Here is a 20,859-nt window from a genome sequence, read left to right as displayed (position 1 = left end):
CCCCTCTCCATGCTCCCAGTGCCCCATTTAACCTTCCTCTCTGTCCTTAATACACGGAGGACACTCTTCTGTCCACTTGACCCTTCCCTGCTCTGCACTGCACCCAGCTAAGAGCAACATTGTATTTATTACTCTACCCTCAGTGCTGAGGGAAGGAGCAGGCCCAGGTTTCCTGGGGATGTCAGCTCAGTCTCTACCTGGAGAGCTTCCAGACCCAAATCCTCTGGGCAGAGCTAGGCCTCCAGAAATTCACAACCACTAGCTAGAAGCTGTGAGTGAGAAAACATCCTTCAGCAGTAAAAGCACAATTTACATTATTAAACAAATAATTAACAGTAGAACTTACTGCAACAGAGCCTTTCTAAAGAACCACAGAATCCCTTTAAGTGTGCCGGTTTAAAGCTTTTGTTTTTTGATTTTATCAGAGGGAGAATTTAGGACCTGAAATCTTCCCATCCAGGTATCTCTCAAAGGTTAAGTAAGGCAAAAAGTCTGAAATGGTCATTAGAACAGACCTTTAGCCCTTGGCTTGAAATTTTCCGTTCTATTGACCGGAAGGCAAGCCCCTTCTGTCCTGGCACCTTCCTCCTGTCTGGGTTGGCTGCCGCCGTCCGTCACCTTTGTCCAGCTCCTCCCTGTGTGGCCGGGAGGTTTCCTCTCTGTCCACCGGCCTCAGAGCCAGCTCTGGCTGTGTTGTGATGGGGCTGCCCCCGCCAGGGCTATGGCTGAAGAGGCTCTGGGTCCTCTTTCAGGTGGCCCTGCATGTGGCCATAGGCAAAGTGCTCCTGACGCTGTTTCCCAGGAGGGTCAAGCAGAACATCCTGGCCATGGGCGAGAAGACTGGCATGACCAGGAACCCACACTTCTCCCATGAAAACTGGATCCCTACCTTCTTCAGTGCCCAGTATTTCTGGTTTATCCTGAAGGTCCGTTGGCAGCGACTGGAGGACATGACTGAACAAGGGGGTCTGGCCCCAAACTGCCCTGTAGTCCGCCTGTCAGGAGAGAGGTGCAGCATCTGGGACTTCATGCAAGGTCAGACGGCTGGTCCAAGCTTGAGACGTGCTTGGATGGGGGTGTTTGAGGGGGTGGGCAGGTGGGGTGGAAAGCCTGAATGCCACTGCTCCAGCTGCTCCTTTTCTGGCTTCTTGTCCTCTTCCCACTTCCTGAAAACAAGGACTTCTCCTGGGTTCTGTTCTTCTAAGTGACTACACCACCTTCCCAGGCAATCAGATGGCAAGCCAGTCCCACTAGCCATCAGCTCCTTGAGCGCTGCTCTTACTGCACAGTTGCTCTGCCTGGGATGTCTTCACCATCCCCTCCCTGCCCCTATCTGGTCCACTCTGGTTCATCCTTCAGACTCTTGCTCAGTGACACCCCCTGATCCCGGTCCCCTGATCTCAGTTAATCCCCTCTTCTATGCTTCATATCCTAAACTTCTCTTTACACACCTGTCATGGTTTATAATTATTAATATGTGTGGGTATTTGATTATTGTCTGTCCTCTTCACTGGCCTGCAAGCTCTATGCAAGTGGAGGCTGTGCTCTAACCCGCTGTTGGGGCCCCCTGGCTGCTGCTGGCTCATGGCAGTTGCCCAGTTTGTTGCAGATCTCTCTTTCTCCCTCTCCCAGACAAACCAGCTCTATCTGTTTGGGTTCTTAAAGGTCTCTCTGCTCAGGCTTCTCTTTTGTCCTCACAGCTGCTCTTCCTGCTCTTCCTCCTCCCCATCTTGCCCTCTTCCCACCTAACTTGAGGATGGTCACCAGATGACCCTTCCACAAACATATCCCTGGCTGACTGGTACCCCAGCTCACCAACCTTCAGCAGCCCCATCTGCATCCGGGATGAAGCCCAGGCTCAGCCTTGTTCTCTACGTCCTCTCTGGACTGACTCCAGTTTTCCTTCCCAACTTCACCTGCAGGCTTCCCCTCAGCACACTGCCTCCAGGTGAACTGCTGGCTCTTGTACATCCCTTGTGCTTTCCCTTCTCTGTCTTTGCTGACGCCCTTCCCCGCCATCGCCACCCTTCCTCATCAGCAGGGTCTGCTCTCAGGCCTCCCCTGGGACACCAGCTCAGATCCCTACAGCTCTCCCGCTCTCCCTCCCTTCTCAACTCCTGGATCTCTGCCTGAACCTCTCCTGGGCACTGATCCTTCCTACCCAGCACTTGGCTGCCCAAGCACAAGTGTTATCCTCCTGCCCAGGCAGGGGCACCTTGGGACATGGCTGTGGAAATCCCAGGGCATGAACACAGCAAACAGAGGAGAGAAGGTCCCTGAGGTTACTGACTAATCTAGTGTTTTTCAAAGTGTGTTCTTTGGGAACCAAATCCCATAGATATGCTTTACTAGATAGTGTTCCCTGGTCAAAATAGTTTGGGAAATCCTGCATAGTATACTCTCCTCTGGGCTTCCCTGGTAGCTCAGCTGGTAAAGAATCCGCCTGCACTGCAGGAGACCCCAGTTCAATTCCTGGGTCCAGAAGATCCCCTGGAGAAGGGATAGGCTACCCACTCCAGTATTCTTGGGTTTCCCTGGTGGCTCAGATGGTAAAGAATTCACCTGCAATACGGGAGGCCTGGGTTTGATCCCTGGGTTGGGAAAATCTCCTGGAGAAGGAAATGGCAACCTACTCCAGTATTCTTGCCTGAAGAACCCCCATGGACAGAGGACCCTGGTGGGCTACAGTCCATGTGGTAGCAAAAAGTCAGACATGACTGAGCGACTAAGCACAGTACATCCTCTCCTCCTGGAAATTCATCATGTGCATGAGCATAAGAGTCTCTGAGAGGCCCTGAAGCTTAAAAAAAAAAAAAAAAAAACTTGAAAAACTTTCACACAGCACTGACTAATTTTCCTAACACACACATACAACTTCCCACTCTCCGCTGGAGGGATATCCTATCATCGTCATATTAGTTCCAAAGAACACACTCTGGGAGATGTTGGCCTGATCCAGTGCTCTCATTTTAAAAGGGAAATGGAGGAAACTGAGGGCAAAGGTGGCAGAGCCAGTGCGTGACCAAGTCAGACCCAGGATCCGGGCTTCTTCATCCTGTTTTTCCAGTGTACCTCAGCAGACATTCACGAGCACCTCCCTCGAGCTAGATCCTCAGCTAGACGCCAGGCTGTACTCAGAGCTGGGTCAGAGCTTGCTCTTTTGTTTGAGGAATTTATGGTTTCACGGTACAGACAGAAGTAATAACAAATCCATACAGTTCCATGAGGCTGAGGGGAGACTATAAAGGTATGAACTTCACCTGCAGGGCTTGGAAGGTTTCCTGGAGGAGGTGGTGTTGGAATTGAGCCTTGAAAAATAAGTAAGATTTTGGTAGCTTGAAAAGGGAAGAGTGTTTCAATTAGAGGGAAGGGTAAGAATTTTTTTGCTCATGATCTTAAACTGCAGTGCAGAAATGACCTTGGTTTATTCAGCAAACATTCACTAAGTGACCACTGATGATAAGAACAATGAGAATCAGCTCGTTTCCTGTGAGTCTACTTCGTGCCAACTCCTGTGATAGAACCACGCCAATTTGCTGACTTTTGATGGTCTAGTGATCAGCCTCATGAACGCCAACGTGCCTCATGGCCAATTCACAGCATTTACTTGCTTATTTTAACTGCTTACTTTCCAGTGGGCCAGTGTACATTTTATTTTTTTTAATATTTATTTTTTTGGCTTCACCAGTCTTTGTTGCAGCATGTGAATGCTTAGTTGAGGCACATGCAATCTAGTTTCCTGACTAGGGATCAAACCCAGGTCCCCTGCATTGAGAGTGCAGTCTTAGCCACTGAATCACCGGGGAAGTCCTCAGTGTACTTTTTTAATACTGTTCTATTTGCCTCTGCTCCCTGCTGCTGCACCTGAAATTGATGATGGAGAGAGAAGGAGTCTGAGCAATGAAAAAAAAACTTTTATAAAATAGAATTTCAGCACATTGGTCCAGAGTCCCCTGAAGTAATAGGTACTGATGATACAGAAATCAACACAACTGGAAGATCTCATTGCTCAAGGAAGGAGATGATGGAGGGGTAGAGGGGACCAAGGAGTTCAGGAAGGAGTAGGGTCAGGTGGGAAGACGGTCAGGGGAGGGCTTCCTGGAGAAGAGAATGGTGAGCTGATGGTGTAAGCACTGAAGCCTCGGGATGGGTGAGGAAGAGGAGAGTGGTGAACAGAGCAGGGTGGAGGGGAGGGCCAGAAGAGGTCTGATACACGGAGGGGCATCAGTCAGTCTGGTAGAAGCAGGGTGTGAGAAGCATGAAGGAGTGAAGAAGGAGGCTGGAGATGTCATCAGGGATCAGAGCTTCTGGGGCCTCTGTGTCTTAGCAAAGAGCCTTTACTCTGAATGTATTGGTGAGTTCTTAGAAGGATCTTCGAGTAGAGTTAACATGATCAGTTCTGCTTATTAGAAAGACATTCTGTGTTGATGTTTGGCAGAAACCACACAATTCATAAAGCAATTATCCTTCAATTAAAAAATAAATAAAAATTTTCAAAAGGAAAAAAATAAAAAAGAAAGACAGTCTGTAAGAGGTTTGGAAACCCATCAGTCCACTAAAGAGCTCTGCTGTATGCTTTAGGTATAAATCCAGACTCATTTTGGAGCCTCAGGCTGGAAGGTCTGGAAGACTCTTTCAGTTCGGTTCAGTCGCTCAGTCGTGTCCGACTCTTTGCGACCCCGTGAATTGCAGCACGCCAGGCCTCCCTGTCCATCACCAACTCCCAGAGTTTACCCAAACTCATGTCCATCGAGTTGGTGATACCATCCAGCCATCTCATCCTCTGTCGTCCCCTTCTCCTCCTGCCCCCAATCCCTCCCAGCATCAGAGTCTTTTCCAACAAGTCAACTCTTCACATGAGGTGGCCAAAGTATTGGAGTTTCAGCTTCAGCATCAGTCCTTCCAATGAATACCCAGGACTGATCTCCTTCAGAATGGACTGGTTGGATCTCCTTGCAGTCCAAGGGACTCTCAAGAGGCTTCTCCAACACCACAGTTCAAAAGTATCAATTCTTCACTGCTCAGCTTTCTTCACAGTCCAACGCTAACATCCATACATGACCACTGGAAAAACCATAGCCTTGACTAGACAGACCTTTGTTGGCAAAGTAATATCTCTGCTTTTTAATATGCTATCTAGGTTGATCATAACTTTCCTTCCAAGGAGTAAGCGTCTTTTAATTTCATGGCTGCAATCACCATCTGCAGTGATTTTGGAGCCCAGAAAAATAAAGTCTGACACTGTTTCCACTGTTTCCCCATCCATTTGCCATGAAGTGATGGGACCAGATGCCATGATCTTCGTTTTTTGAATGTTGAACTCTAAGCCAACATTTTCACTCTCCTCTTTCACTTTCATCAAGAGGCTTTTTAGTTCCTCTTCACTTTCTGCCATAAGGATGGTGTCATCTGCATATCTGAGGTTATTGATATTTCTCCCTGCACACTTGATCCCAGCTTGTGCTTCTTCCAGCCCAGCGTTTCTGATGATGTACTCTGCATAGAAGTTAAATAAGCAGGGGGACAATATACAGCCTTGACGTACTCCTTTTCCTATTTGGAACCAGTCTGTTGTTCCATGTCCAGTTCTAACTGTTACTTCCTGACCTGCATATAGGTTTCTCAAGAGGCAGGTCAGGTGGTTTGGTATTCCCATCTCTTTCAGAATTTTCCACAGTTTATTGTGATCCACACAGTCAAAGGCTTTGGCATACTCAATAAAGCAGAAGTAGATGTTTTTCTGGAACTCTCTTGCTTTTTTGATGATCCAGCAATGTTGGCAATTTGATCTCTGCTTCCTCTGCCTTTGCTAAAACCAGCTTGAACATCTGGACGTTCACAGTTCACATATTGCTGAAGCCTGGCTTGGAGAATTTTGAGCATTAATTTACTAGTGTGTGAGATGAGTGCAATTGTGTGGTAGTTTGAGCATCTTTGGCCTTGCCTTTCTTTGGGATTTGGGAAGACTCTTTACAGATCATATAAAGCAACCCTTTCATTTTTTCAGATGCAAAGGCCCAGAGAGGTAAAGGACTTGCTCAGAGTCACACAGAGAGTTCTTGTAGAGTCCGAACAAGAACTTGAGACTCCTGACTCTCAGGTGGTGTGCTTTCTAATGTTGGATAAAAAAACAGAATATCAGAGAAACTGTCAGCCACCTCTTATCCTCTGCAGGTACATGCACCTGCACACACCAGACATACACCCCACACAACACTGATAACTGCCACGTTGGGGTAGAAGGCAAATCTGGATGATCGCTTTTCTTAGAACCTGGCCATTAATCTGAAACTAGATTTATTTCACCCCCCGTTTAAAATCTTCTAAAATCTCTCCAAGTATACTTATAAGGGGTCATCTAGTAACTATAAACAGGCTGGTTTTCCCTGCTAAGAGAGCTTGGTGTGGGGATTAATTTACTGGTTTGGAGGTTGACCAGTAAGTTAACCAATGATGGGTTTGAGTCTAGTGCTACCACAGAGCTGTTTCCCCACTTATACAAACAAGCTGGACTTGACAGTCAGTCCTTGCTTGATGTTCTTGAACTGGTGTCCTCCGCAGTGTGGCCTGTGGACATGGGCAGGGGGCCAGTCCCCAGTCTGGCCACCCCCTCGCCTCTATCCATTTTCCGTCTGCTACCAGAAAAGCAGGGAACTCAGTTGAAACTTTGCCCTCAATACTGATCACTGCACCCAGCCACACTATAAATAATTAAACAAATGACTGTGTTTCTTCACGTCCCAATCAGTGGATGTTGAAATTTTTATCCCATTAAAAACAGATTTACAGACAGCTCATATTTGGCTCTGGTCCTGACCTTAAATCTCCTCAGTTCTTATCTGAAGTGTGACTCCCTGGGGTCATTGGAGGCCAATAGCTAGCCACTTGGCTATGACTGGCCTCTGAGCCTCCCCTGCTGTGACCTGAGCAAACTTGTCATATGGGGTGAGGAGGCAACCCGCTGAGGCCCTCCCAGTGCCTCCTAGGGCCTCCTGTGAGGTCATCTGCGCGGCAAGGATGACAAGAACTTTGTATCTCCAGTGGAACAGGCCTGCTTTCTCCTCAGGTACTGAAAAATGAGGAATATGTAAGCGATCATGTTTCTCCTTTTCCTTGGCCATCTGGAAACTCAGAGTCAATATAGCTCAGTTACAATGAATGCATGGGCTTCCCAGGTGGCCCAGGGGTAAAGAATTCATCTGCCAATGCAGGAGATTCTAGTTCGATCCCTGGGTCAGGAAGATTCCCTGGAGAAGGAAATAGCAACCCACTGCAGTATTCTTGCCTGGGAAATCACATGGACAGAGGAGCCTGGCGGACTACAGTCCATGGGGTCGCAAAGAGTCAGCCACGACTTAGCACAGCAGCAGCAGTACAACAACTGCTTGAGATCTGAGCCTCCTGGAGGGCCATGGCTTTCAAAATTTTTTATTTCATATTTTATTATATGTGTAAGCTCCTTTAAATCCTTCGTGGATCAAGTTAAAGAAATAACTAACCAAAGAAACCACAAGCAAGTCAAAATGTCCTCCACTCCCCATCATTCAACAAGTCCCACCAGTTCTACCTTTGCCCCTTCCTCCTGTACACACACACTAGCCTAGACTCCCATTAGCTCCCTTGTGGATTTCCCCAGCTACCCCTAACTGCTTCTGCCCCTCCTCTGTTCTCACTCTCAATCCTTTCTCCACTGAGCAGCCAGGCCCATTCTACAGGGTCAGCCTATCACCTTTCATTTCATAGCCTACAGTAGCAAGCAGAGTTTTGGCTTGTAAGCAGCAGAAACTCACTCGGGGTTTCTTAGTCACACGCATTTCCACGTGTATAAATGCCTAGTGTGTTAGAAAAATGTTACAGGCTCCCCAGAATCAGTCACAGCAGGAGCGCTGGCCCTGAACAATCTTTTAGTTTCAGCAGTTGGGCCTGGAAGCTGCTGACTCTGTGGTTGCCATGGGAAATCCCTCTCCACTGTAGGGACTTCACCATCCCCTTGGGGCTCTACCACTGGGGCGTGGATGGGTTCTACCATCTCAGTCACTCCAGAATCAAAGAACTACGTGGGAGGGTCCACCCAGCCAGCCTGTGGCCTGGCTGCTGGGAGGGAGAATGGACCTGGCCCGTCTCTCTTCCATAGAGCAAGGCTGGGCACAATCCCCTATTGATAGTACACAAAATAGGGAATTCCAAGCAGGAAGGAAGGCTACAGGCTGGGCAGCCAAAATTGCAACAAATGTCCACCATCCTTGCTTTATCTCCATGATGTCCCCTTGGACCTGGAAGAAAATCCACATTCTATGCCATGGCATAGGAGAGCCTGCCTGCTTTGGCCCTACCTACCTCTCCAGTTACATCTGTCACTGCCCTTGGCCTGGTTCCAGCCACAGTGGCCTTGCAGATCTTTCAATACACCAAGCTCTGTCCCTCCTGGGCCTCTGGACGTGGCGCCCCTTTGCCTGGAATGATCCTCTTCTCCCTTTGCCCATGGTTGGCTCTTTCCTATTTCTCAGGGTAAATGGCATCTCCTCAGAGGCCTCCCCTGACCCACCAATGTCAAGTCACTCCTTTATAGTCTCTTTTCTGACACTTATCACAACTTGAAATGACTTCTTTTATGTATTTTCTTGTTTCCTGCCTGTCTCCCCATTAAACAGATCTTCAGTTGCATAGGGGCTTCCCTGGCGGCTCAGATGGTAAAGGATCTGCCTGCAATGCGGGAGACCCAGGTTCGATCCCTGGGTCGAGAAGATCCCCTGGAGAACGAAATGGCAGCCCACTCCAGTATTCTTGCCTGGAGATTCCATGGTCAGAGCAGCCTTGTGGGCTACAGTCCATAGGGTCGCAAAGCATCTGACACTTCTGAGCAACTAACACTTTCACATTCTAATTGCACACAGGCAGAGACCTGCTGCTTCTGCTCTGTGCTGAACCCCTAGTGTGTGGCGGAGGACTATGCACCTTATTTGCACTGAATGAATGCTTGTATTGCGATGAGGGTATACTCAGTGCTGCGGATGTGAGGAAGAATGAGGAACAGACCCTGCCCTCAGGGGCAGTGAGTAGACTGTGGGATGCAGACACTTAAACTGGCCATGCCACGGTGCAGGACCTGCTGGAGGAGTTACAGAAGGCTCTCACCCAGGGCTGTCTTCCTGGGTATGGGACCAGTGAATCATGAAGGGTGCTTATTCAGAAGGGGCTAAGCGCTCTTTGGAAGGACTGATGCTGAAGCTGAAACTCCAGTACTTTGGCCACCCGATGCAAAGAGCTGACTCATTTGAAAAGACCCTGATGCTGGGAAAGATTGAGGGCAGGAGAAGAAGGGGACAACAGAGGATGAGATGGTTGGATGGCATCACTGACTCGATGGACATGGGTTTCAGTGGACTCCGACAGTTGGTGATGGACAGGGAAGCCTGGCGTTCTGCAGTTCATGGGGTCGCAAAGAGTCAGACACGACTGAGCGACTGAACTGAGCGCTCTGCCAGAACTGTCTTGAAATTCTTGATAGTTTTATCTTTAATTTGTGTTTTGCAAGAGAAGACTTTTTGGACAATTGGACATGCCTCAGGGACTTGGATCCTTGGCTCACACAGGTTCCTGTTTCCTACAGCCTCCCTCCTCCCTCTCCCCGACCCCTAATAGTTCTCCCAGGACCACTCCTGGACTCCCAGGGCCCCAGCCTATCCAACCTCCTCGCTCCCACCCGGTGGCTGCTGCCACCTTCAGGCCCAGAGAGGATCTGGACCCAGGAATAGGAAAGGTTAGGGTCAGGTGTAGCCATCCTGCAGTATCTCACAGGAGAGCATGGAGGTGGCCATCCCCAGCCTGAGCTGACAGTGCCACGAATCCAGTTGTCAAGTGACTGGGGTGACTTAATGGGAGAAGGCTTTTGCCCCCACTCCTTTCCTCAAGGTACCGAACATGTCCCTGCATGAAAGTTGCAATACCCTGTGGGTTTGGGAGATGGCGGGTGGGAGGATGACATGTCTGGCTCAGTTTCTGTGCTCCTGGCCGGGGCATGGTACATTGGTCTGGTAGCTGGAGGGAAAGGAAAGCTGGTAGCCAGCAGCCACAAATACACATACATGAATGCAGAGTTTGGGGCCTCCTGGGTGACTATGAGAGTCTACATTCACCCTATGAATATCTCTGTGCCCAGGGGAACCCAACATTAAATAGCAACTAAAAAGCAGCATGCCAGGGCAAGAGAGATACTGTACCAGAAAACTATATTTTAATATATTTATTGGCACTTTCCCCCACTTTTTCAATGAAAGGCCTTGAATTTTCATTTTGCCCTGGCCCAGCCAATTATGTGACCAATACCCACATTTCACTCTTTCTGGAGCCTTCTCCACTGCTCCCACTTCACAGCTCAGAGAGGAGATGAGAGCTTACACTTATTCAGTTCGGTTCAGTCACTCAGTCGTGTCTGATTCTTTGCGACCCCATGAACCGCAGCACGCCAGGCCTCCCTGTCCATCACCAACTCCCAGAGTTCACCCAAACCCATGTCCATCGAGTCAGTGACGCCATCCAGCCATCTCATCCTCTGTCATCCCTTTCTCCTCCTGCCCTCAATCTTTCCCAGCATCTGGGTCTTTTCAAATGAGTCAGCTCTTCACATCAGGTGGCTAAAGTTTTGGAGTTTCAGCTTCAACATCAGTCCTTCCAGTGAATATTCAGGGCTGATCTCCTTCAGAATGGACTGGTTGGATCTCCTTGCAGTCCGAGGGACTCTCAGGAGTCTTCTCCAACACCACAGTTCAAAGCATCGATTCTTCGGCGCTCAGCTTTCTTCACAGTTCAATTCTCACATCCATATATGACCAGTGGAAAAACCATAGCCTGGACTAGACGGACCTTTGTGGACAAAGTAATGTCTCTGCTTTTGAATATGTGTTTAGGTTGGTGGTAACTTTCCTTCCCTGGTGGCTCAGAGGTTAAAACGTCTGCCTCCAATGCGGGAGACCTGGGTTCAATCCCTGGATCAGGAAGATCCCCTGGAGAAGGAAATGGCAATCCACTCCAGTATTCTTGCCTGGAGAATCCCATGGATGGAAAAGCCTAGTAGGTTACAGTCCACAGGGTCACAAAGAGTCGGACCCGACTGAGCGACTTCACCTTACCCTTACCCTAACTTTCCTTCCAAGGAGTAAGCGTCTTTTAATTTCATGGCTGTAATCACCATCTGCAGTGATTTTGGAGCCCCCCAAAATAAAGTCTGTTTCCCCATCTATTTGCCATGAAGTGATGGGACCAGATGCCATGAGCTTTAAGCCAGCTTTTTCACTCTCCTCTTTCACTTTCATCAAGAGGCTCTTTAGTTCTTCACTTTCTGCCATAAGGCTGGTGTCATCTGCATATCTGAGGTGATTGAGATTTCCCTCGGCAATCTTGATCCCAGCTTGTGCTTTCTCCAGCCCAGTGTTCCTCATGATGTATTCTGCATATAAGTTAAATAAGCAGGGTGACAATATACAGCCTTGACATATACCTTTTCCTATTTGGAACCAGTCTGTTGTTCCATGTCCAGTTCTAACTGTTGCTTCCTGACCTGCATACAGGTTTCTCAAGAGGCAGGTCAGGTGGTCTGGTATTCCCATCTCTTTCAGAATTTTCCACAATTTATTGTGATCCACACAGGCAAAAGCTTTGGCATAGCAGAAATAAATGTTTTTATTTATTTCTTTATTTCAATAAAGCAGAAATACATGTTTTTCTGGAACTCTCTTGCTTTTTTGATGATCCAGCGGATGCTGGCAATTTGATCTCTGGTTCCTCTGCCTTTTCTAAAACCAGTTTGAACATCTGGAAGTTCACAGTTCACATTGCTGAAGCCTGGCTTGGAGAATTTTGCATTACTTTACTAGCGTGTGATATGAGTACAAGTGTGTGGTAGTTTGAGCAATATTACACTTATTGGGTACCTACTATGGGTAGGCAACATTCTAAGCCCTTATCTGCTTTAATTTACCTAATCCTTAGAACAATCCTATCAGGTAAGTATTGTTATTATGTCCATTTGTGGGTGAGGAAACTGAGGTGTTTTGAATAGAAAGAGCACCATATCGAGAATCCGGAAGCCAGAATGTTGGGTTTAATGCCAGCATTGACCTGCTGTGTGACATGGAACAAGCCTATAAGCCAGAGGGTAAAAAATCACCCACCTTGCAGTACACTAATCACATCGATGACAGAACAGATGGGTGCCTGCCTTATCAATGCATGAAAGGGACTCTTTTTGTCATTATTTACTTCCCAGTGAGTGCAGGTGATCCACTGAAACTGCCTGATAGAATCCCTTCATTCTGGAGAGGAGTCAGCTGGCTCTGCTGCTGCTGCTGCTAAGTCGCTTCAGTCGTGTCTGACTCTGTGCGACCCCATAGATGGCAGCCCACCAGGCTCCCCCGTCCCTGGGAATCTCCAGGCGAGAACACTGGAGTGGGTTGCCATTTCCTCCCCCAGTGCGTGAAAGTGAAAAGTGAAAGGGAAGTCGCTCAGTTGTATCCGACTCTTAGCGACCCCGTGGACTGCAGTGCACCAGGCTCCGCCGCCCATGGGATTCTCCAGGCAAGAGGACTGGCTCTAGCCTCTGCTAAATCATGTGTTCTAAGCTTCTGCCCCCCACCGCCGCACTGTGCCCTGTCTCCATCTTAGAGAGGAAATAAAGGTAACAATGAAAGCAGGAGTGAAGACGGTGCTTGCAAAAGAAATGCTATGTGTCAGTTATTGGTTGATGATGGTACCATTTGTTTTAGGCAACAGACCCTTGGTGCTGAATTTTGGAAGTTGCACCTGACCTTCATTTATTTTCAAATTTGACCAATTCAAGAGACTTATTGAAGATTTTGGTTCCGTAGCAGATTTTCTCATCATTTACATCGAAGAAGCACATGCATCAGGTAAAAAAGATGCCCTTCCCTCTCCCCTTCACTCATGGTTGGGGGTGGGAAGAAGAGGAAGAGAGAAGGAAAGAGTCACTATTTGTTGAGGACCTAACTCAGTCGCTGCTACTCGCTAACTCCACAGTCTGCTCTCTGCTAGTCACACAGAGCAGGAACCTGGAGTGCTTCTAGCATTGAGTGGGCAAGTTGGGGAATCAAGGGGAGGAGCTCATCTGAGCACAATCAATCACAAGGAATTTAGACCTTGTGAAATGTCACGAGTGAAACGGCAGCTCTCTCACAATGTGTGAGATCCATCCTAAGGCTCTCCAAGCTCCAAGGGAGCTTCTCCCTGGTTCATCTCCATCCATGGTTCCCAAGCATTGCGAGTGCCAGAAGCACCAGGGCTTGTGAAAGCACACTGCCGGACCCCACCCTGAGTTGGAGTTAAACCTGGGGTGGGGCCTAAAAATTTACATTTCTAGCCATCTCTGAGTGATGCTGAAGCTATGGATTGGGGGACCACACTTTGAGAACCCCTGCTCTGGGCCAGCTTTTAGCTGAGGCTGCAATCCTTGTTTCAGCTCCTAATAGGTGATGGCTTATTTTCATTATTTAATAGGAAATCTTGTTCCTTTGCTGAACAGCTCTGTGAGAAAGTCCTGCCTTACCACGGGCAGACATGTCCTTCCCCGAAACTTCTACAGCTTGGTCGAAGCCTCTTGAACTTTACAGGATAATCAGACACATCCCTGTCTTTCTGATTTTTATGGGAACTGAACCCAAGTGTTTAGCCCAAGCCTCAAAATCTGAGGTTGGAGAAGGCAAGAAGGCTCATGTGGCTGAGTGAAATGAGAATTATTTACTCACCCCATCACCCCACAAGACAAGAAGCTGTTTCAGTCATCTGTCACTCAGCACCTGGTAGAGTCCATGTTATAGAGTCAGAGCTCAGTGAAAGTTGGGTGAATAAGTGAGCATTTAGACCAGTATTAGCCTGCTGGCTTATCCATGTGTTTAGAGATTGTTATTAATTATCAGCAAAGCTGCTCCATCAGCCCTTTCCCCAGAGTGGTCCTAGATCCCTCGTGTCTGAGCCATGTGGGTTGCCTGTTGAAAATGCATCTTCCAGGGCCCACCCTAGGCCCATTGCATCTTAATTTATATGCACCCAGAGGTTGGAGAACTGCTTTCAGCCTAACACTATGCTCATTTAACTGGCAGCTTCTATTTTCATTGAAGACTTTGGGGCAATTAAAAATATTAGCATAGGGTAACAGTTACATGGAGGTTCATTAAACTGTTCTCTCTACTTTTGTGTATATTTGAACATTTCCAAAATAAAATTCAAAATAAACAGCATAGGCAACAGTAGAGCAAAGTCAAGAACCATGTGTTTCTTTGTTAAATACCCTTTGGGAGAGCAGCAGCCATCAGTGAAAGGAAAGAGAACTCAGGCACCTACAGGTGTCAGGGTCTCCATGGCTGAGAGGAGGCGATGCCTTGATGTTTGCACAGTTGATGGTGGAAGCTCTGCCAAAGCTGATTTAACTCTGGGGGCAGTGCTGCTCAGTCTTTAAAGTGCACACGAGTCACCTGGTAAGCTTGTTAAGATGCAGGTTCTGGGTCACAGGGCAGCAGAGGGGGGCCTGAGACTTGGCGCTTTAAGTCATGCCCCCAGGTAGTGTTGAACCTGCTGGTCCAGGGACCCACGCTTGGATAAATAAGGTTGTAGAGAATCCAGCTTTAATCTCTAAAAGAACAAGTTGCAGAGTGCAACAAGAACGGTTGGATCATCACAGAAATTTCCTGATACCTGTCTCCTCCTCTGGAATCCGACTGAGCAGGTTGAACCCTTTCCTGGACCCAGGGCTGTCCATCTCAAGCCACTGAGGGGAAGGCTTCCTATTCCAGCCCTGACCTATACTGGTTTCTGTGCTATGTATCTTCTGTGCTGTGCCACTCCTAGTTCAAGCATTTCTTCTTCCTCCCCAACTCCTTCCCCAGGGTACTCACTCCATCAGTCAGAAGTAGGTAAGGCCTGAATCCCAGAACTAAAATGCACAGAGCCAGTGTCCTCCAATCCTAGGAGGTCTGAGCCAATCAGTTGACTTCCTTTCCCCCCACATACCACGTGTCTGTCCAGGTAAATTACAGGGAGGCATGAGTTGTGGTAGGAAGATTGCGCTAGCTGCATCACGGGCTGGCCACGTGACCTGGACAGCTTACCTTCCATGCCCACTTCTGTGGCACTAAAATAGAATAATAGCACCTATCTCCCAGAACAAGTCTTCCCATGTGGCACTAGTGGTTAAGAACCCGCCTGCCAATGCAGGAGACATAAGAGACACAGGTTCAATCCCTGCGTTGGGAAGATCCCCTGGAGGAGGGCATGGCAACCTACTCCATTATTCTTCCCTGGAGAATCCCAAGGACAGAGGAGCCTGGCAGCCTACGGTCCATACGTTCGCAAAGAGTCAGACACGACTGAGCATGCACACACATGTCTCCCAGAATAACCCACTTAACAGAATTTACTGAGTACCTACTATGTGTCCAGCCCTGTGCTGGGCCAAGGGACACATAGAGATGAGAGGTGCATGTAGCGCCTGTCTCTAAAGAACTCACAGTTAAAGGTGGGGTGGCGGGTCACTGCTGCTCTCTGGGCCTCCGCACTCCCAGCCGCAGGGTGGGGATGAGAAGGACATCCCGGAAGTGCCAGGGAGCTAATGGATGGAACAGACTGCTCGCCTAGACATGACACACGCATAAGTTGGTGTTACTGTCATCAGCAAAGTTTAGCTGTCTTGGGGCAGTTAATAAATACTTTAAACTGAGTCCAGGCTGTTGTAACTGGATGTGAATTTCTTCTGATCCTGGGTTTTCCTAAGGGAAGAGTACTTTGAGAGGACTTTGAAGCACAAGAAGGAGGAGCCAGTTCTGCTGGTCGACTTCAGCAGCTTACATTACCCTGGGAGGCAACTATTATAAATGCAGGCCCCATGGCTTCTGAAAGAACCCATACCACATTATCTGGGTTCCAATCTCCCCAGATATGGGGAGAGTAGAAGGGCAAGGCCAGTACCAGTTTATGGATATTTTTTCAACCTGTGGGCCCATTCACTAATGAGGACCAGCTCCTTTAAGTTGGCAGATGGGCATCTCGGCCAGTGAAGCCAACTGAAAATCCCCTTCCCTTTAAAGCAGGGGTCCCCAACCTCTAGGATCTAATGCCTGATGATCTGAGTTGCAGCTGATATAATAATAATAGAAATAAAGTGCACAATTAATGTTACACACTTGAATCATCCCCAAATCATCCCCCCACCCACCACCCAGTCCATGGAAAAACTGTCTTCCAAAAACCGGATCCTAGTGCCAAAAATGTTGGGGGCCGCTGATTTAAAGTGAAGCAATCTTAAATAGATTTGGTTCGGGGTGAGGATGGGGCATCCAGAGAAAAATAGTAGAACACCTGTATTAGAGAATGAAAACTGAAAAAAAAAAAAAGAATGAAAACTGGCTTCTCTACTTGTCTGCTATTTTGGAGCAGTCAAGCAAGGTAAGTCAATAGCAGCTACAATGAACCAGGTAGAATACTGGGAATTCTACAGAATTATCTCAGGTAAGCCTTACAGCCAACTGAAATGTGGGTTCTTTTAATTCATTTAGCAGATGGGAAAACTGAGAATTTAAAAAGATCTAAAGAGCCTGCCCAATATCACACACCTGAGTAAATCAAGGAAGGCTTCCTGGAGAAGATGGTGTGACAGCAGTGGTTCTCAACCAAGGGTAATTTTTGTCCTGCAGAGGGTATTTGGCAATGTCTGAGACATTTTCGGTTGTCACAAGCTGAAGGCAAGGTGACACCACGGACATCTAGTGTGTAGTGGCCAAAGATGCTGCTTAACACCTTACAACACACCAAACAGCCCCTACAACAAAGAATTATCTAGCCCAAATTGTCAGTAGTGCGAAAGTTGAGAAGTCCTCCATCTGGGACCCTCAGTTAAAAGTGGGGCAGTATCTGACCTGCAGGTCTTTCTGTTACAGATGGCTGGGCTTTTAAGAACAACGTGGACATCAAGAATCACCGGAATCTCCAGGACCGCTTGCGAGCAGCCCACCTGCTGCTGGACAGGAGCCCCCAGTGCCCCGTGGTGGTAGACACAATGAAGAACCGGAGCAGCTCGTGCTACGCAGCACTGCCAGAGCGGCTCTATGTGCTCCAGGAGGGCAGGATCCTGTACAAGGTGGGGACTTGTGGCAGGGGACCCAGGGAGGGGAGGGTAAGGGCAGAGAGAGGACTGTTTCAAATCGCTGCCTGGTCATTTACCAGCCACGTGACCACAGGCACGTCCTTTCCCCTCTTGGAGCTTCAGTTTCTTCTCTAAAATGGAGACATGCACCTCCACCTCACAGGGGATGAAATAATGCACAAGAAAGGCCCTAGCATTTGGACTGGTGTTGTAGCTTCCCGGGTGCCTTCTGAATGCAGAAGACTGGCCCAGCCCTGGTTTGCTTTGAGAGACAATGTTTCCATATCGAGAACAGTGCTCAGAGGAGGAAATGGACTTGCCTAAGGCCAAGTTGCACAAGGCTCCTATTTCAATTCTAAATCCTCTGGGATGGGATGGGAGTGGGAGGTTCTGAAGCTGCTAATCCCTGAAACAGGCCTGAACCTGGAATGGGTGTAGAGGCTGGAAGACCACCTCCTCCGTAGCTTGGAGCGGCAAATGCTGAGGCAGGACCTGAGCCCAGTCTGCTTTCCTGGTGATCATGTACCCCTCCAATGCTTCCAGCTTGGTGAGGGTGGAGGAAGGGAGCACAGCTTCTGATCCTGGGGGCGCTGTGAGCCTCCCCTGTTGTGTGTTGTGCGGTGCACAGTCACTCAGTCTTGTCTGACTCTCTGCAGCCCCACGGACTGTAGCCCGCCAGGCTCCTCAGTCCATGGGATTTTCCAGGCAAGAATACTGGAGTGGGTTGCCATTTTCTTCTCCAGCAGATCTTCCCAACCTAGGGATCGAAACTGTGTCTCCTGTGGTTTCTGCATTGGCAGGCAGATTCTTTACCACTAGTGCCACCTGGGAATCACTAGCCTCCCCTGAGAGGATAGAAATTAGGTTTTACATCTGCTGAAGGGATTCAAACCTGGGGGAGCATATGAAGCCCAGTTCTGGGGTGCCTCTCTGCCCATGGGTCCGGCAGGCCTTACTCATGCCGGTGAAACAAGCAACAACCTGCACACACATTCTCAAAATGCTAAGGGTCACAGCATGAGGGTTTGAGTCCTTCTTCCCTTCCCGTCCCCTGTGACACAGTACTGAGGTGGCCTGATTGAGGCGAGCTGGGTACTGAGTCCCTACCTGGGGTTAGGCCCTGAGCAAGTACTGGAAACACAAGCGCAAGTTTAAAAGGAGCCTCAACTTACTTCAAAGTACTCACAACTGGAGGAGCAGGGAATAAGAAGGCATAAATAGTGTTACAGCTTCCCGGGTGCTGTAAGGCTCCAGGGCAGGGGCTGCAAAGAGCCAGATAGGAAATATGACTGCATGGGGGCCAAATAATCCCCACTGAAATGCTTCAGGTTTGCTATTATAGCACAAAACCAGCATAGACAGTATGTAAAGGAAAGGGGGTGAGACATCAGGATAGATTTGGCTCTCAGACGATAAATTTCCTGAACCCTGAGGAAGGGCAGGCTTTTCAGAGGAGGTGACACCTGCTTAGGATAAGGAGGCTGCCACGTGAACGTGGTGAGTAAAAACCATTGCAAATACAGGAAGGAGAGACAAGCCCTGAGGTGTGTTAGGGCAGGGTGTGGAGGGTTGGGCCATTTCCATTATAAAAGGCTCCTTCTGGACCGAGGAGTTCAGCCTACATCTGAGAGCGAAGAGCCACTGAAGAGTTGTGAGCCACGGAGAAGCACAAATCAGATCTCTACTTTAGAAAGATCGTGGACTACTAGGTGAAGAATGGGCTGGAGGAAACAAACACAACACTCTAAAGCAAATATACTCCAATTAAAAAAAAAAGAATGGACTGAAGGAGCTGGGGTGGTAGTTGCCCAAACAGGAGGTGAAGAGGGCTGAACTGAAGCCATGGGATTAGACAGGCAGAGGTGGTTTGATGCAGAGTGAGCAGAACTTGATGTGAGAGGTGGCTGGTCTGAAGGTCCTGCTGTGGAAGAGAAGCTTATTTGTCTACATCCCTTTCTCCTTTTGAAACTATCCTCTTTACCTGCTCTGGTTTTCCTCCTGCTTCTTTGTCCAGTCTTCCCATTACATGTTGGTGCCATTCCACATGCTTTCCCTGGGCGCTCTCATCTATCTCATGGACATCTGCCCTTGACTGCACCATCCTGATGACTTCCACAAAGATGTCACCAGCTCACATCTCAGCTCAGCTCAGCCCCAGACCTACATATTCCCGCAAGTTGGAAATCTGGAAATGCTGACTCATTTCTCTTGCAGGGTAAACCTGGTCCTTGGAACTACCATCCAGAGGAAGTTCGTGCTGTTCTGGAAAAGCTCCACAGTTAATCTGGACGGATTGCCCAGTTCTAGGTGCCCAACATGAGGGCCCCTTAAGGCTTGGTTTGACCCCCCATCCCAGCTGTCATTTACCTCTTGACCTGTGTTCCCAGTTGAATCACTAGCCTGGATTTTTCTGATCCAAGCAAACAATGGTTGCAATGAGAAAATGAAGCCACAAGTAAGCCGAGTATTAAAGAAGGTAAAATTCCATACCGCTTCCACCATGGAGGCCGTGTTCCTTGCACAGCATTCTAAGAATGAGAGCAGGTATATGCTGCGTTTCCTTCTGAGTATCCAGCCACTCTAATATGGCATTCCTTGAATGAAGTAAATTCATTGTACCAAATTTGCCATCTAAAGAATTGATAATTTAAGACACTAAATTGGCTTTTAGAACTAAGCATGGGGAGAACTCCAGGTTTTCAAAGGAATTCAAAGAGAATGGGAACAGAGAGTACAGATGGTAATCTCTTTCTTGCCAAAACATTTAAAACAAAGGATGGTGACAGTGATGGGTGAGTTTTCACAGTAATATATTTTCAGTTCTACAGTAGAAGAGGAGGGTGCTCGCTTTACCACCTTTGAATATATCTCTCTTGCTCTCCTTACCTGGGAATCTTCTTTTATTTTCAATTATAACAAGCTGCTTGGTGGGAGGACTGGCTTCCTAAAACCACTATGACCTTGACCAAACTAGACAACAAACACCACAGAGCTGTCATTCAGTTATACGGAAACTCATATCTGGAATCCTGTTTCTCCGATTTCTTCACAAGTCTCCTAGAAGGTCATTTGCATTAGATTACCTCAGACTAATGGATAACCATTGGTATTGAGCTGTTTTAACTCTGCCTCTTTTCATATTTGTTCATGACGGCCACAGCCTAAAGTACACACGGCTGTGACTTGATTTGAAAGAAAATGTTTTAAGATGCAGCAAGCCAACATAGAACGATTAAAAACTATCAGGCTCTTCTGGATGGCTTCAGTGTGATCTTTACATTGTCTTTTCTAATTCGTGTCTGCCTGTTCTATTTTTTATTCTAGACCAATCTAATCTGATGAGCAAAAAAATACCATATGCTAGAAGGCCCTCCTTTGGTGGGAAGAACACTCAGCCTCTATGTGTTACCTGTCTAACCTGGTTCTGTCTCATAAACTCCTTGCCAGAGAATGTCCACACTGAAATCAAATTACCTTCACAACATGACATGATAGAAAAGACTTGGGAGGCATTTTTCTAACATGAAAACACGTTTTTCTTGTCTCTGTCTTACCTGCCAAGGAACTTTTAAAAATAGTTGTTAATCATTTATCAGGCACAGGCACTTTCAGATTTGCAGTCTTATTTAATCTCTATATAGGTCAAAGAGGAGATTATTAGACCCATTTTACAGATGAGGAAACCAAGGCTCAGAATTAAGTAATTAATGGAA

At 47.8% G+C, this 20,859-nt stretch overlaps 1 protein-coding gene across 3 annotated transcripts; it reads left to right on the top strand.

Annotated features, from left to right (window-relative positions):
- The first annotated feature begins 648 nt into the window (after window positions 1-648).
- Window positions 649-20,391, top strand: DIO1 (iodothyronine deiodinase 1). 3 transcript variants are annotated; one of them, XM_068963703.1, is made up of 4 exons: window positions 655-843; window positions 12,762-12,905; window positions 16,941-17,140; window positions 19,361-20,391. In XM_068963703.1, the coding sequence occupies exons 1-4, from the start codon at window positions 699-701 to the stop codon at window positions 19,427-19,429; spliced, it is 558 nt and encodes a 185-aa protein (XP_068819804.1). In that variant the 5' UTR covers window positions 655-698; the 3' UTR covers window positions 19,430-20,391. The 3 variants fall into 3 exon arrangements, with proteins under 3 accessions (XP_068819803.1, XP_068819804.1, XP_068819802.1); XM_068963701.1 differs by having other exon boundaries at window positions 658-1,035; XM_068963702.1 differs by lacking the exon at window positions 12,762-12,905 and having other exon boundaries at window positions 649-1,035.
- Window positions 20,392-20,859: the final 468 nt, after the last annotated feature.

Source organism: Capricornis sumatraensis, chromosome 2, assembly GCF_032405125.1.
Source record: "Capricornis sumatraensis isolate serow.1 chromosome 2, serow.2, whole genome shotgun sequence".
Lineage (NCBI taxonomy): Eukaryota > Metazoa > Chordata > Mammalia > Artiodactyla > Bovidae > Capricornis > Capricornis sumatraensis.
Note: the sequence above shows the minus strand (reverse complement) of the source record. Positions and strands in the feature narration are given on the sequence as shown.